Source organism: Calypte anna, chromosome 2 (assembly GCF_003957555.1).
Source record: "Calypte anna isolate BGI_N300 chromosome 2, bCalAnn1_v1.p, whole genome shotgun sequence".
Classification (NCBI taxonomy): Eukaryota; Metazoa; Chordata; class Aves; order Apodiformes; family Trochilidae; genus Calypte; species Calypte anna.
This window is the reverse complement of record NC_044245.1, coordinates 7,591,961-7,607,675: the sequence shown is the minus strand read 5'-3', so window position 1 is coordinate 7,607,675 and position 15,715 is coordinate 7,591,961. Positions and strand designations below refer to the sequence as shown.

Genomic DNA, 15,715 nt, shown 5'->3' with positions numbered 1-15,715 from the left:
TATCCATCAGTGTGTAATGAGATTAATGCTGGGAAAAAGGAAATGGGTTTTGCTTATTTGGAAGTTTCTGCAGCCACAGTAAAGCAGAGTTCATTTTGTGAAGTTGAACTGGGTTAAATAAAATCAAGATAGGTCAGACCAAGGCCACGTTTTCTGGTGGTCTTGTACTTCATGTATAGATCTCGTGGGCTGTGCTGGGGTTTGTTTTTAACCCTTTGGTGTCTGTGTATCTTACAGGTGTTTGTTTTGTACTCTTCATTGAGGCTGTACTTAGAAATTTCAGAGTTACTTGCACAGAATTATTATTCAGACCCAACATGCTTTGAAAACTCACTACAGTTCATCAGGAATGGCTCTGCTGGATACTGCCTCTTTTGGGAATCCTTGTTGGGGAATAATTGCAGGGATTGTTTGTTCAGACATACAAAAACAAGAACGGTTTGGGGATTTGGTTTATTTTGTTTTGTTTCTTATACAGTACCATGTATACACTTACAAAGGATTATTCCCAGCAGTGTCAAATGATTAAATGATTGTCCAGCTTTTTTTTTTTTTTTTTTTTTTTTTTTTTTTTTTTTTTTTTTTTTCAGGGTAGGTTGGTAGACTGGGTGTTTGTCTTTTGTACATGTCATTTTTTGGTGCTTCAGATGTCCAAAACATTTCCGATGTATGTTACTGAAGAGCTTAACAGAAATAGGTGAAGGAATTCCTGTTTGCACCAGCTTAAATAAGTGTCTGACATACCCAGGCATAAACAGGAAATTTTTACATTTTTGTTTGTTTGTTTGTTTGGGGTTTTGTGTGGTTTTCTTCAGTTTGTTTTCATTGAGTATTTTAAGTGTTATGCATTGTCTTCCTAAATGAGTCCATTCTAGGTTAAAGGATAATTTTACTTTAAACCTCCCTATATTGAACAAGAAAGATTTTCAGTATTACAGACCAAACTATGCAGTTTTATGCTCTGAGGATTTTCTTCTCTTTTATTGTTCTTATAAATAAGACTTAAGCTTGTAGAAGGTTTTGAGCATGCCCACCCATGTTCTAGATTTTTCTACCCATCCATTTCTCCAACTGAAGCATTTCTCCTTTGCAATAATTGATTATATTTTGACATTGGGTTGTTGGAGATTTTTTTGTGGAGTTTTTTTTTTTTTTGTGTGTGGTTTTTTTTTAAAAAGGGAATGTATCTTCTGCTTAAATCCTCTAAATAGTCTCTTGCTTTACTCATAACTGGTCTTTTTTGAAAGAACTGTTATGTATTGGTGTCTCAGTGGCAACTGTGGACACTTACAGGAGGAGGCAGTAATGTCTTAAGCTTGATATGCCAAAGAACATCTGCCAGAGTCAGATAATTGTTATTTGGATTAAAAAAATCCTAGTATGGAGGAGTGCAGAAATACTGAATGTTACTGCTCTCCAGCTAGAGCCTGGTTCCTGGGCATCCTGATGCACTCAGAGCACCACGTTGCTGTGTCCATGAACAGATCCCTGGCTCCCTGTGAACCAAATGGGAAAGGGATTTAAGTTGCATGTAGTGGCAACTTGGTGTTTCATGTTTCTGAGCAGTAACAAACTTTCTAGGCACACAGGAATCTCAGCTGGAGGTGTAAATGTTTTTTGTTTCACAACTAATGAAATTAAAAGGAGGCTGCAAAAAATTGCTTCTATCCCTACAGTTCAGAATGAAGCTCAAGCTGGCATAAGCTGAGTGCTTTCTTCTTTCACTTCTTCAACCCTGTGTGAGTGTAATTAGGAATGAACTAGTTAAGAGAATTGATCAAAGTTATAGCTCATCTGGGAGGAAAAAAAGGTTTATTATACCCTAAATTAAGTGTGCTTACCCTGCTGTTTGTTTAGGGATGACAGAGCAGGTGCACAAGAGGAGATGTGGGAGAATGAGGTTGTCTAAAACGGCAACCCTGTGTGAAAAGGTTGTTTTTGAGCAATGCTCCCTCTGCCCATTCCTCATTACTTATTGAGTATCTTTAGTTCACAGTGGTGTATGTATATTGTGTTATGGAAATAACTTCTTAAGCATTCGATTTCATGTTTTAGCTAGATGTGAAAGATAGGAAGTTTTTTACTTCCTAAATTTTGTTGTGTCTGAGAACACTTATATTTGTTAATTTATCTATAAATAAAACCCACCTTTGCAGCTTGCAGCTATTTTCATGTTCTAAACAACTGGATGAAATGCTAAATATTTTTAAAATTCTTATTTTTTAAACAGAAGTCAAAGAGCAATCTGCAGAAGAGGATGCCCAAACGGAAGTGGACAGCACCAAGCAGCTAACACCAGTCCTACAGCGCTCAGTATCCGAGGAGTCTGCAAGCTCCACTGCCTCCGTGGGTGTGGAAGCTAAAACCAGGTTAGTGAGGGAGTGAGGAGACAGGTGCTGAGTCAGAACAGGGCTGGGAGCTGGGCAATGGGGTGCTGAGTGATTGGGGCACAGGTTTGGCCATGCTTTGAAGCACTGGCAAGAGCAGCCCATGCTTGAGGCTGATGGCTTCACTGACACACAGGGAGGTCAAGGTGAAAAGCACATTCCCTGAGTGTTGTCCTCAAAGTGCATTGGTAAACCTTTGAATTACAGCATAATATCTGTTTAAATTAAAGCAGGCATAAGTGAAGTCAGATAAAATGTGATTACTGAAGCTTTCCCACTGAAAAAAATGATATATTAGCAGATCCATATAAAGTTATTTCTGAAGTTTCAGCTTGTATGTGTATATTTTCAGGCACAAAGTAAAAAAAGATCTCTTGTAATTTCTACTGAGTTCTTCCTTATTTCAGAATTTATAATACAGAAAATTAAGTTTGTCTTTTTTCAACTTCTTATCAATTTAAATTAATGAAGTATTAATTACATTACTTGAGGAAAACCAGAACACACCATGAGCACTGCTGAAACATTATTACAGAATTTTAGCAGAGCTTCTCTGTTGAAGCCCAGATAGCAGCTTTTAATCCCATAGCTGTCTCTTCTGCTGCAGTGACTTCTGTTCCCAGTTACCAGACAGTTGCAGGTGTAATTATATTTTGAAAGACTTGGAGAGAATCATCCTCATCATTTTACTTCCTCCTAATCTGACACAGAACTTATTTTCCATGCACAAAAAATTACTTCAGTTCTTTGCTGCATGTGTAATTTTTGTGTTTTACATGCTCACAAACTTACTAAGTTCCCTGATAATAATTCCCTTCCTACAGAATTTTGATTAATTAGATCTACTGAAATGAAATACACAGATTTTTGTGTTCTTAACAGAACTTTTCAAAGCTAGTACTAAATTGCAGTAAATATACAAAGCACCTTGAACTGAGCAGCTGTCTTGGTTCTTTATTCAACCTTGGTTTTGATAATTTGCAAAAGTTTTAATGCTGTTTCTGCTACTCTCAGTTCTTCTCAAGGTTACTGTCTTGCTGTTATTGTGAACAGCTGGTTACAACACTTACTGTAGCCATAAACATGTTTCTTAGAAGCTAGACAACAGAAATCCAAAACAACTTCTGCATGATTCTGAACCAGCCCTTATTTGCCCTCAACTTACTCTTCCTGCCAAGTGGAAGTGTTGACCTCAATTAGTCAAGACTGAAAGACTGTAACAGGCCTATTGATTTGGCCAATCAAAACATTAAAAAGCTAAGAGTTATTAATTTTTAATTAAAATAACAGTAGTCAGACCCTATCTCTGACATTTTGGAAAGAAATATATTAAGGAGACGTGAAAACAGTTAATGGGGAGCCAGAGGTTTCTCTGATCCCAGTAATTTTTTTCCAGACTTAGATCCAGAATTGGTGTTGCAGGAGGCATTGATATCCTTATAATGATGGGGGGGAGGGAAGATTTCAGGGGGTTTTTTTGGCACTGTGTCTTGAAACCTAGCAGAAGAAAGTCTCTTCTGATCTGTGACTCCTTGATCAATCAATCAATCAATCAATCATCTGTAGCATTGTCTGTGGTGTGCTAACACTGCCATTGAGCCATGCAGGGGTAGGAGGACTGGATTTCTGGATTTGGGGTGGCTTGGCTGTGGTTTCTTAGGAGAAAATATGATGTGTGAAATAACACACACCAGTGACGTTTGATTGTGTAATGGTGGGTGGAAATGTACCAAGATTTAGGATAAGGTGTGATTCCACAGAGACTTTAAATCTGTGACTTGGGGATGTAGTTCTGAAGGTGATTTCTGAATTCATCATACTCATCAGCCTAATCTCTTTTTTGGTAAGATTTTATTTTTTGTAATGTAAGTAACTTAATCCAGTGAAAATATTTCTATAATTAGAAATAAATTTAAGTATATGAGACATAGGAAAATTATGTGAGTATGTTGTAACAGTCAGTGAAGAAATTGCCTAGAACACAGAAAAAGAACCAAAGCCTCTACCAGAAGTAGATGTGGGTGTAAGTGAAGCTACTTTTGCATCACTTTTTTTCAGAGGTGAGTATAAGACAATTCTGAGTTTCTGTCTTTGGTAATGAAGATAAAGGAGTTAGAGAAGCACAGGACACAGGGCATAAAATTAAGTCTTTTATATTAAATAATTAACTCTTGAAAAAAATAGTGATTTGGGCATAGTAGGATATATCAGAACCAGGATAGGAATGTCAGTAGCTGAGAGATTAGCCAAAACTTGTGTGTTATCTCTCTCTGGATCCCTCCTGAGATTGAAGCTAAACTAAGAACTTCCAAGAGAAAGGTGAGAGAGAAGATGATCAGTGTTGAAACCTTTCTGAGGTGGGATGTGGGAGTCTAAGAGAACTATTTACTCCAAATGGGATTGAGGCAGAGACTGAGGGTTAATGCTTAGAAAGCAACATGCCATAAACACTTAAAATAAATAGTATCTAAGCCATACTGGGGCATGGGGGCTGAAGGGAGTGAGGTGTGTGTGTGCTAAGAAGGAATGAGTGAATTATTGACCACATGTGGGGAGGGGCAATAACGTCAAGCAAAGATAAACTATCAAGCCTGGCAGTGGTAAAAGTAATGCTGCCAGCTCTTATATATCATGAGTGTCACGGGTTTTGGAGCCTTTTCCTTTGGTTGTTCCCTTTCTATAAGCCTTGTGAGAAGCTGCTGTCAGCTCAGGACTTACGGCTGAGTGGAATCCAGCTTCTTTGAAAGGAATCTGCTCCCTTGGTTTGTGCTGCCTGCAGGGAGCAGGGGGAGAGCAGCCAGCAACCGGCTGCGACTCACAGCAAAGCCCACTTCTACCTTCCTCCTCTTTCCCACATTGGCAGCTCCAAGCATTAAAAGCTAAAGAGAATGGCCTAGAAACACAATTTCATAAAAGAACAAAACACCTTTTGATTAATTTTATTTTCCATATGCTTCCAGAGACTGTAAATGGCATGAATTGCACATTTTCAGTCCTTTTGCCATAATCATGAAGTCAGAACATTCTTTAAATACATAGAAGATTTCACTCTGCTTTTTGATTTTGCTACTTTGGTCTGCTTAGTATCTGTCCTTGTGAGACTGTTGCTAAAACTACAAAAAAAACCCCAAAAAAAACCAAACTCTGGCAATACACCTTCATGCTTTCCTTCTTCATTTGTAGTTGGAGAAAACATATAATTCTCATTCCAGACCAACTGCATTATTCCCCTTTATTTTGTTGCTGCTTCTAAGATCAAGTTTGGAGTCTGTAGATGGAGGGCTGAAGGGCTTTATTCCATCAAAAAGAAGTGGTTGGAGAATATCAGTTGATTTGTGAACAAAGCAAAACAAAAATTATTAAAGTTGGAAAGTAAAATATGTCTTTTAGGAGATACCAGCTATTAATATTGACTTTAAAACTGATTATTTTTCTTCATGCATATATATTATGAAGCAGTTTGTAGTTTTACACAGCTGTTTTTCTACAAGAATTCTTTCTTCAGAGAACAGCCCTCATGGTCAGGCACTTGAAATCAGTTCAGAGTTTTGCCATTATGCTTTCAAATCTAAATCCTTGTAAACATTTACAGTATCTTCCTCTCAAGTCAGTGCTTGACTTCGGCATCTGCAAAGTGGAGACAGCATTCCTTCATGTTACAAAAATAAATTGTTTAATAGGGGTGAAATTATATTTCTGCATTATATCAATGATCAGTCTTGTCCAGAGTGAAATTACAAATTTGACTTCTAGGACACAGAAGGTAAAGACTAAGACCATGTACTGAAAAATGAGAAGAAAGTTAAATATTTACTGGTTGTCCCTCCTGTCTGTTCATACAGATCTCTTCTTGAGGTGACTCAAGAATTTTATGAGAGACTGTTGTTAAAGCAGCTTTATCTCAGAATCATAGGGCAGGAAGGGACCTTTGGAAGTAATCTAGTTCATCTTCTTTTCCAAGACAGATATCTGGAGCTGTCATTCCTGACAGCGGTTTACATAAACTGCTCTTAAATCTTCCAATAATAAAAAGTCCTGATCTTCTCTAAACAGTCCCTTCCACTCCCTTCCTTGATTTTACTGCTGGAAACACTTTCCTCACATCTAACCCACACTCTCCTCACTCTGGGTTTATCTCATTACTTCTTTTACTAAAGATAATGGAGAATACATTTCTGCAAAAGGCTCTCAGTTAATTTCCCCAGCATGTTTTACCTCAGAACAGAAATCCCAAATTTGTTCATACTTGCTCTGTAGATGATGTTTTCTTGAGTGCTGATTCTTCTCACTGTTTAGAGTTCTCTCTAGATGGTCCATATCATTCTTGAAGCACAGAAGGTGTTTTGCACAAATGGGGTTCAAGAAAGGTTTCACAGGCAGCCTTATTCTGCCCTTTTTTTTAGGTTGAACAATTGACATTGTGACCATTATAATGTGCTCAGTGCTCTCATATAGAACTTGTACCTTGTGGGATTTGACACCCATGATCAATGACACATATGACCAGGCCTTTAATTTACATGGATCTTTGCCCCTCCAATGAATCTGTTGCATTAAATGGGTCCAACCACAGAAACCATACTTAGAAGTGTCTTCTACCTGCCAGGTTTCTGGAGTCCTGCTCTTTGCATCTCACGAATGTTTGTAGGCATTTTTTTTGGTCTCTCTCCCATGAAACTGAGGCTGTTTGTCTCCACCTGGGTCTGTCCTGCCACGAATGGGCAGCAAGCCTAAGATTGGCATGTCAGGTCTGTTGACTGGACAGATTTTCTTTCTTCTGTGAGAAGGTAGTCAGACAGACAGAAGCATCCCATGAGGAGGTTTTCATGGTTGTCATCATGTCAGACCATGCTGAAGGACAGACAGCGCTACTTGTGACATGGTGATGCAAGCAGACCAGCTCAGAAGCAGATGGGGTGCCTGCTTTGTCAGAGGGTTGCACAGATACTTGTTAATCACAAGTGATGTTATGAGTCTGGGATCTTTAGTTCTGTTCCATTGTTGAGTGAATACAGCATCTTGCTCATTTCTTCCAAATGTCACGTTCATCTTTTTTTCACCTTCAGGGTTCTTTGTTAGGCTCCTGTCTTTTTCATGTTACTGACAGCTCATCATATTCCCATTCTCTATACTTTTCCAATCCTAGTTTCTGCTCATCAGTCCTAATCGCTGTTTTAGTGTCCACCTGGTTGCAGTTTCTTCTGTTTTGGCTCTTTGTCTGATCTGCATTTTCCTTCCCTCCATTTCTGGTAGCTCTCTGACAGGTGTCTGGGACATGATATTTCTTCTCACCCCTTTCTCCATTTTCATGTTCATTTTCTTGCCAGCTGATGCTCTGTTCTCTTCCTGCTTTCTTTGGCTTTCTGTGATCTGTGTTATTCCCACAGTCAAATGTCCTGTTTCCCCCCCACCTTCCAGTTCCCTCACATAGCAAGCTCTCTGTCCTGCCCTGTCCCTTCATTCATCATTCCTTCCTTCACTTCCATTTTCCAGCTGACTGAAGGTACAGGCAGTTTAAATGGCAAAATCTGGACTCACAGCATCCCTAAGCTGTAGTTGCAGAGATGATCCCTGTGAGTTTCTCCAACCTTTGCTGGAAGGATGATTGTTCATGGGGTAAGCATGGTGTACATGGAGGCTGTTTGCACATGGGGACTGAGAAAGAACGGAGCATGTTTAGTGAAGACAGCACTTTTGTCCTTGTAGCTTCAGTGGGCTGAAGTTTTGCTTGTTATCTACTTGGGAAGGTAAGAAGTGTTTAGAGAAACAAGTTTGGACTAATTTTCATAGGGTTACAGAAAGTGAATCTGTAACTTCAAAAATGAATATAGTAAAAATTTAAAGCTTCACTGAACAGCAGAATGATTGATCAAAGACCTGAAGTAGCTTCCAGCTGAGCCATCTAGGACTCTTAATTCTATAAGAGACCAGAGGAGGAAGATAAGAGGATTCAAAGTCACAGGGGGTATGGGGAGGGTGGCTCTATTTTGATTGTTCTGTTTCTTTTGATGCAAGAAACTGAGTGTTGTCAAATCAAACTTAAAAGGGCTAGATACAAAATAAAAGGAGGTGATTCTTTGCACACCAGGCAGTTGTCCAGAGTGACATGGAAATCCTTGCCAAAGGATGTTGTGGATTGCTGAAAATTTATGTGATTTTGAGAGGAGACTGGGCAAGCTCATGAACAGAATTACTGAGCATAGGAATCACAACTGATATAGGGAGGCTGAACTAATGAAAGTATTGGGAGGCACAGGTATGTTTGTCCTGCTCTTTAATTATGTATCTGCTTATCCTGTTTCTAACACTGACCATACAAGGTTGGGTGGACCTTTTCTCTGACCCAGCACAGCTTTAACTAAAGCACCCCACTTTACTTCCAAAGAAGAACAGCAAAGTTTGAATGATGCAGAACAGCATGTTATTCCATTCCCTAATATGACTGAACAATTTTGAGGAAACTTTCTTGAAAAAGCTACTATTTAAAGCTGACTTGGCATATGTTAAACTTCAGTAGCTTTCAGGTCATTAAGATTAAGATTTATTGTTCATAAGATGTTGCCTCCTGAGGTCCTTGAAGTTGCCTGCAATGTTTATGCAGTTTTGCTGTGATCTAAGTTGATTTGCAAAGAGAGGGAGTTTGCTTAAACAGACCATACTTTTTTGGGCACAGAGGCACACTGAAGATGCAGGTGACTGTAATTCTAGTTTGGGTTTGAGAACTCACAGGTTAAATCACCTCTGAAGATTGTCTGAAGTGTCACCCTTCAGGTGTGCTCACAGTTCCATTCTGTGTGAGGCTTTTGGTTGTGGTAGTGAGTCAGTTTGGTTGGATGTTAAAGAATGATTTCTAGATGGATCTGGAGTAGACCTCTAAATTGACTTTATTCAGCCCTGGCATTCTGGTAACCCCTGCTGCATTTAGGGTTTGTGAAATCCTAACAGAGCTTTTAACTTTAGTTTTGATTAAAGCTGATACCCAGAGGTAGTGGATAAGAGCACATTTTCATGTTTTTCAATTTTTAAATACTAGTGAAATGTTTTGCTTTGTTCGTGGTGTTTAGAGGTTAATGTTTTCTTCCTTTCAAATGAGAAGAGCTACTTTAAGCCTACTATATGGCTGTAGAACTGTATCTATGCTGGTTTGAAAAAATTGGAAAGCAGTTATTGTCTAATGCAGTTTAATTGCTTTGTGCAAACTTGAGGTTTTAAAATTCTTCACCTGAAGTTCATATAAACTCCCTCCTTTTTTTAAAAGTTGTGTGGTAGAAGTTATATACTTATTTCAAAACCAACTCTGTGTGATAGTGTTAAACCACTTCAGAATTTCAAGTTGTTCCGTGATTTAGTTTCCTATTGGAAGGAGAACACCTCACATGTCAAACAACTAAAAGTAGCTTGCAGCTGAGAACTTCTGCATCTTTCTCTTTGTGGTGTCTCCATGTTGCACTTTTCATCCTTCTCTCTGTATCATTCATTCAGCAAGGTGATTTATTAGGTGGTTAACCAATGTGAAGTTGTTGTGTTCACCTAAAGAGTTTTCTTGGGTTGTGTCCTTCCAATCCACTTCGTTATTGATGTCCAGATATTTACAGGATATTTAGATGAAGCTGAAAGGCTTAATCTCAAGACTTGGGTTCTACAATCACTCCATCTCTGTGAATATCACACATATATCAGAACATACACTGATGCATACATGGCATTGTTTAAAGCCAGAAATCTTTTTTTCACTTAAAATGTAGCTTGTGGGTCTTAATTTGAGTTTACATAAATGAGGCAGTGGTGCATCTTCACTAAGGAGAAAAGCAATTTACTATTTTAATAACAGCATGAAACAAGCTTGAAAGCAAGGTAGTTTTTGTGTTAGCACAACTTAGCATAGCTAGATACATATTAGGTGCCCTGTTGCATTTAATTTAGGCTTTTAACTTATGCTGAAACTACTAAAAAGGCTAGGTAAGTGAGGAATTCTCAAGGCCAGTTGTCATCAGTGTGCTTCAGAAATCAGTACAAATAATGCTCTGAAGTTCTGGTTTGCTTCCAAATACTCCATTTCATTGTGTAAAGCTTAATGTTAATTGTGAAAAATAGGTGTTAAAAACATTTTAAATTTCTGTAACAACTTTGGCGACAAAACCCAAGGTTTTATACTTCTCAGTTTCACCTTTCAAAAAATGCTAGAGTGTGAAAAAGACATCCTGAAGGCATTTCCAGACACCGAGAAAAATTATTGCATAATTCCTCTAAAAACACGGAAACTCAGCAAAAATCAAATGATACCTTCTTCACCTTCTTTTTCAACCCAAAGTGTGAATGAACTGGATCTTTATTTTTATGCTTTCTATTTTATTTTTAACTTTAGTGCAATGATTTTCATAGCAAACGGCAGTACTGATCATCTGTAACTTAGTATTTAATGTTAAGGCAGTGGTTATAGTGGATCTTGCTGAACTTGGAGTGCCTTGGGTATTCTCAGTTCTAATCCATTGTCTTTTCCTGTTTAAAGAGCAATGACCTCTGCTTTTAATTACATTGATTGAGAAGGTGAGTGCAAGGTAAAACTTCATTGAGAACTGGTGTCTTGCAGTAGGCTGGGAGGCATTTGAGAAAACATGAGGAGAGTATCTCGAGTTGAATTCCTAAGTTTGTATTTCCTGTGCTGTTCACAACTTTTCTTCAGCTCAGCAGGATACTTGGATTCTCCTCTGCATGTTCTCCTGAAAGTTAAAGGACTTTTAACAGTTTTCTGCAGAGCAGATGTCCTCAGGATTTTCTTTATTCTACCTCCTTCACCACTAAAAGGGTGGTAATAACTTCAAGCTTCTTACCAATAGTCATGCAGCATAGGCCACTTGCCACCTTCCTTGCTATTCAGCTGCACAGGGATCTTGGTGACATTGATGGAAGTGTTTCCTATAAAAATGAGGAAGGAAATTTATTCCCTCAGCTGTATACACAGAGTTTCAGGTGGATAGCAGTGCCCCATATCGTTGCAGATGGTCAAGCCCTTCTAGTCAGGTATGAAAAATGCTCACATCTGGTACTGTTGGGGGTTTCACTGACTCACGTGGATGATTCGAACGTTTCCACGAGCTTTACAGCACCATACTCATGCAGACACAAGTGTAGATTTGTGAGATACAAGACACTGCACAAACAAAACATGTTTGCATAAGTCAGCCTGCACATCTGCTTATTGTCAAGGAGCCTTGGCTGACACAGGATACCCCAGTGTCATTTCCAGGGGCTTCTGCTTACTCTTGGGAGTATAGCTACAGCAGCACTTGGTGTGCTTGAAATGTTGGTAATCCTCATGGTCAGCCTTAATTCTGTTAAAAAAAAAGTTTTGGAGATTATCAGTTTTACTTTAGTTCTTTAACGGAATATTTGCAAGCAAGCCAGAAGATGTTTCATCTTCTCTGGTTGTAATTTAATATTGTGCAACTGGTTGCCCAATATTGCATGTGTTGAAATGAACTCCTTTCAATGGGAAAGTCTGTGTTTAAGGATGAGTCCTAATGACTGTGTCATCAGTCAAGTAGAGGAAATAGTCACTGTTCTTCTCCCTTCCTCCAGGATTTACTGGCTGGTGGGTATTTCATTTTTCTTTGTTGTGATGTGGGCTGGGGAGGATTTTAGCATCTTCAGATTTCTGTCAGGTGAGCAAATTCTGTGTGAGGAAGAGGCACTGAGCAGGCAACTCAACGAAATAAGAACTTCTAGAAGAAAATGGTTGGCAGAGTGCAGAGATTGACATGTTTCTTGTTAGAAAGGGCATCAAGATCCAAGTCTGGATCTCCTGACATGGCTTGGTAGGAATAGACATGAGCTTCAGGCATTAGCCTCATTGCTTCTTATTGCATTCCCTTAAACCTAGTGTGTCTGGTTTGTTCTGGGCATATTTTTTCCTGCTTCATGTATTAAAGTTTCTATGCATACAGGAACACTCTGGGATGAGGTGACTTAGATAAGAACCAACTAGTAATAAACTACATGAGAAATTTTAAAACTATCTGAAGAAGGAGCATTTGTTCTGGGAAAATTCAGGGATTAGGTTGATGTTACAAATAATGATGAATTTTTATTTTGGCTTGGAGCAGCATAGATATATCTTAAATGTAGTACTGGTGAGCTTTCTCTTTCTTTTTATCCTTAGTAGCTTATAAAAAGATATGTGACACATTGTCTCTTGCTTGTTATCCCATTCCAAATTAGCCAGTTCTGAAAATATGCTAATTATGATAACAGATCTAGGGTTTGATCTTAAGAGTTGCCAGTATCTCAATTTCGTTATCTTCAATATGAGAGCTCTTCTTGCATCACAGATTTAAATCCCCTAATTGCATATTGACATATGGAAAGTGGATTTGTAAGTAGTTCCTGCAGTCTTCAGATGATAGGAATAAAAAAATGCTACCTTCTGCCCATCCAGACATAACTTCAAATATTTACTGAGCGCTTAAACCTAAAAGGCTTACGTGACAGCAATGGCCACTTTGTACTGCATGGCAAATCAGCAAGGTGACAAGTGGGGAAGAGGAGGACCATGGCTTTCCTGCAGAGTCTCTCTAACATCCAGATACCAGGCAGGGAGTTTGCTGCCACCAGCTATTTTTAGGTATCTAGGTGCCTGATATATTTGAAGCCCCTCTGCTTACCCACCCTTGAAAGTGTGAAACCTTTTCTTCCCCATTTTATAGTCCTTCCTCTCCATCTCAGCCCCACAGTCTCTTGGCTGTGGTCTGGGAATCTTCTGCTGCTCCTGTTTTCTGCATCTGTCTGCTCACAAACCTCTAGCAAAGGGTTCCCCCAGCCCCCTCCTCACAGCCAGTGCCCAAGCACTTGCTTCAGCTTCTCTCCCCAGCTTTGCTGGAGCAGGAGCAGTAGCACAAACCATATGATTCTTGACAGCTTCACAGCTGTCCACACCACGCTGCAGAGTAGCTGTGAAATTTGCTGTTGTTTCACTTCACTCTGCCTGCAGAAAGCTACTGCTGGAAGTTGTGATACCTGAGCTGCCTTACAGGCTCCAGAAATATCAGCTTTACCTCTGTGTTCCTTTTTCAGCTACAGCTGCTTGAAAAGTTTTGTGGGTTTTTTTTTTTAAATTGCTGTTTTGTATTTCTATTTCATAAACCTTAACATTATCAGGTAATTGCCACGACTTCACTTTAAGGACCTTTATTTATTCATAATTGTCCGTGAGTCTTTAAATGAGCAGTGATAGTCTGTCCTAACAGGATGTATGAGTAATTATTTATTCCACTGTGGATAATCTTGTGTTTGTAACTAGTGTAATTTGTATACCATGGTGCTGCCTGTTTAAATCTCTTAAATCTCCTCACAAGTCTCTCTAGTCTCAAAGGCAAGAATAGGTTTGCTTTCCCTTCCTACAAACTCTGCCTGTGAGGCCAGATCAGGTTTCACTGGTAGCTTAGTAGTTATATTCACTAACATACAAATAGTAACTTATTTGTTTCCCTATTAAATGGAAAACTAACTTTAAGACAGACATACTTTTTTAGCTGTAAGTATTCATTTTTCCTTGTTTTATGCTACATTCAGCTGTATTTTCTTTGCGTCCTTTTATCTGTGGATATCTTTTTCTAAAGATTCCTGGAATGGTTATAATGGTTATAAACTGGAGCATAGGTGGTTCTGTTTAAATAAAGGAACAATTTTTTCACTGTGAGGGTGACAGAGCACTGGCTGTCCAGGAAGGTTGTGGAGTCTTTTTCCCTGGAGACATTTATAAGTCCACCTGGACATGTTCCTATGCAACCTGCTGGAGGTCACCCTGCTCTGGCAGAGGGGTTGGACAAGATGATCTTTAGGGATCTCTTCCAACCCCCAACTTTCTAGGATTCTATGAATGTGTCAGACATTTACCTTCAACACCAGGGGTTATGCTGGCTGAGGCAGTACTGTTGTACTGTTCTGGCAGGATCAGTGAGGCCAAGGCCATGAATGTGAGGATGAATATTTCCTAACAGGTAGGATCTTAATTTGAATACAATGCATGGGACCTTTTTTACCAGCCTACCAACATCCATGTCCCCAGAGGTCTTTCTGCCTTAGGGAAAGTGCAATCCTATTTATAGAGCATAAGTAAAAGTAACTGGCTTCATTCTGGGCTTGTGACTTGCTGCTCCCTTCACCTGGCTGTCAGTTATTACCAGTACTATAATAGAGTAGTTCAAAAGCATTTTATGCACCCACTTGTTTTGGGGGTTTGTTTTGGTTTTTTTTCTTTTCTTCTTCTTCTCTTTTTTTCCATAGTGTTGCTCTGTGGTGAGGTCAGAAAGATCAGGCACAGAGTATGTTAAACCAAATCGAAAGGCCCTTGCTGGATTCTCAGGGTCTTCTCTTCTGATCTGGAACTTTCCTTTTCTGCTTTTGCCTTTTTTGGTTGCTGCTCTTGCCTCACCTGACTGAAAAGCACGGGCACTCTGTATTTCTTAAGGTTTTTTCTTCCTCTCACATGACCTTCCTGCAGTCACCCACCCAACACAGAATGCCCCAAACCCAAATGTGCCACCTTACAGATGCACTGAAAGCTATTTAAAAAGGATCCGGGCTAAACCAAGCCTCTATCTAAGTGCCTGATTCCCTGAGGCATCTTTTTAGGGTCTTCAGGGCATAAATACGAAGAAAACAGAACTGCTCACTTAAGCATTAAAAAAATGTGTTAAATGGCCTTACTTTAATGCAAACTGCATTAGTTGCACAAGTTCACATTTTAAGTTTGTGGATATGTTTATTATAGAAATATTTTTCAGTAGCTTCCATATGATGTGACACAAGGAGTGCTGTCAGAGCTGTCAATTCAATGCTGTTGCTATGTTATGCATGCTAAAACATAATTGCAAATGGTACAGGGACATTGTAGCAGTCACAGTTCTCAAAATATACATTTCCTCTTGTAAAACTCTTAGGCATCACTTTGTTTTTTAAATATAAAAGGAGACTATTTGGATTTGTGTCTCATTTCCCTGATGTGTGTGACTGCAGCCATTGCTGTGATTTTTTCCTCATTATTCCATTTTTTCCAAGGATTCATTAAACCTTTTTGGTGTATATGCACATTGTTACACAAAAGGGGTATGGGCTTAGAGAAAGGTAGACATGAAGTTATGTTCTAACTGTTCAAACAGGCAGATGTGATGGCAATCTGTGATGGCAATGCTGAGTTCATTTGATGGGTGTCTTAAGTCCTTCCTCCCGTTCTTTTTCTTTTGCTCCGTTTTCCAGTGCTTTTCCCAGTACATGTGTCTAGAGGTACAGAGTTTTTGAACAAAATGTTGTATCAATAATTTGATTATATG

The 15,715-nt window shown here is 39.0% G+C and overlaps 1 protein-coding gene across 14 annotated transcripts in view; it reads left to right on the top strand.

Moving 5' to 3' along the window:
- KMT2C (lysine methyltransferase 2C) overlaps positions 1 to 15,715 on the top strand; it is a 198,959-nt gene that overhangs the window by 60,706 nt on the left and 122,538 nt on the right. For all 14 annotated transcript variants that reach the window (XM_030444333.1, XM_030444332.1, XM_030444343.1 and 11 more), the window contains one exon: positions 2,231 to 2,369. In XM_030444333.1, coding sequence (XP_030300193.1) covers positions 2,231 to 2,369 — 139 coding nt within the window. The remainder of the gene's footprint in view (positions 1 to 2,230; positions 2,370 to 15,715) is intronic.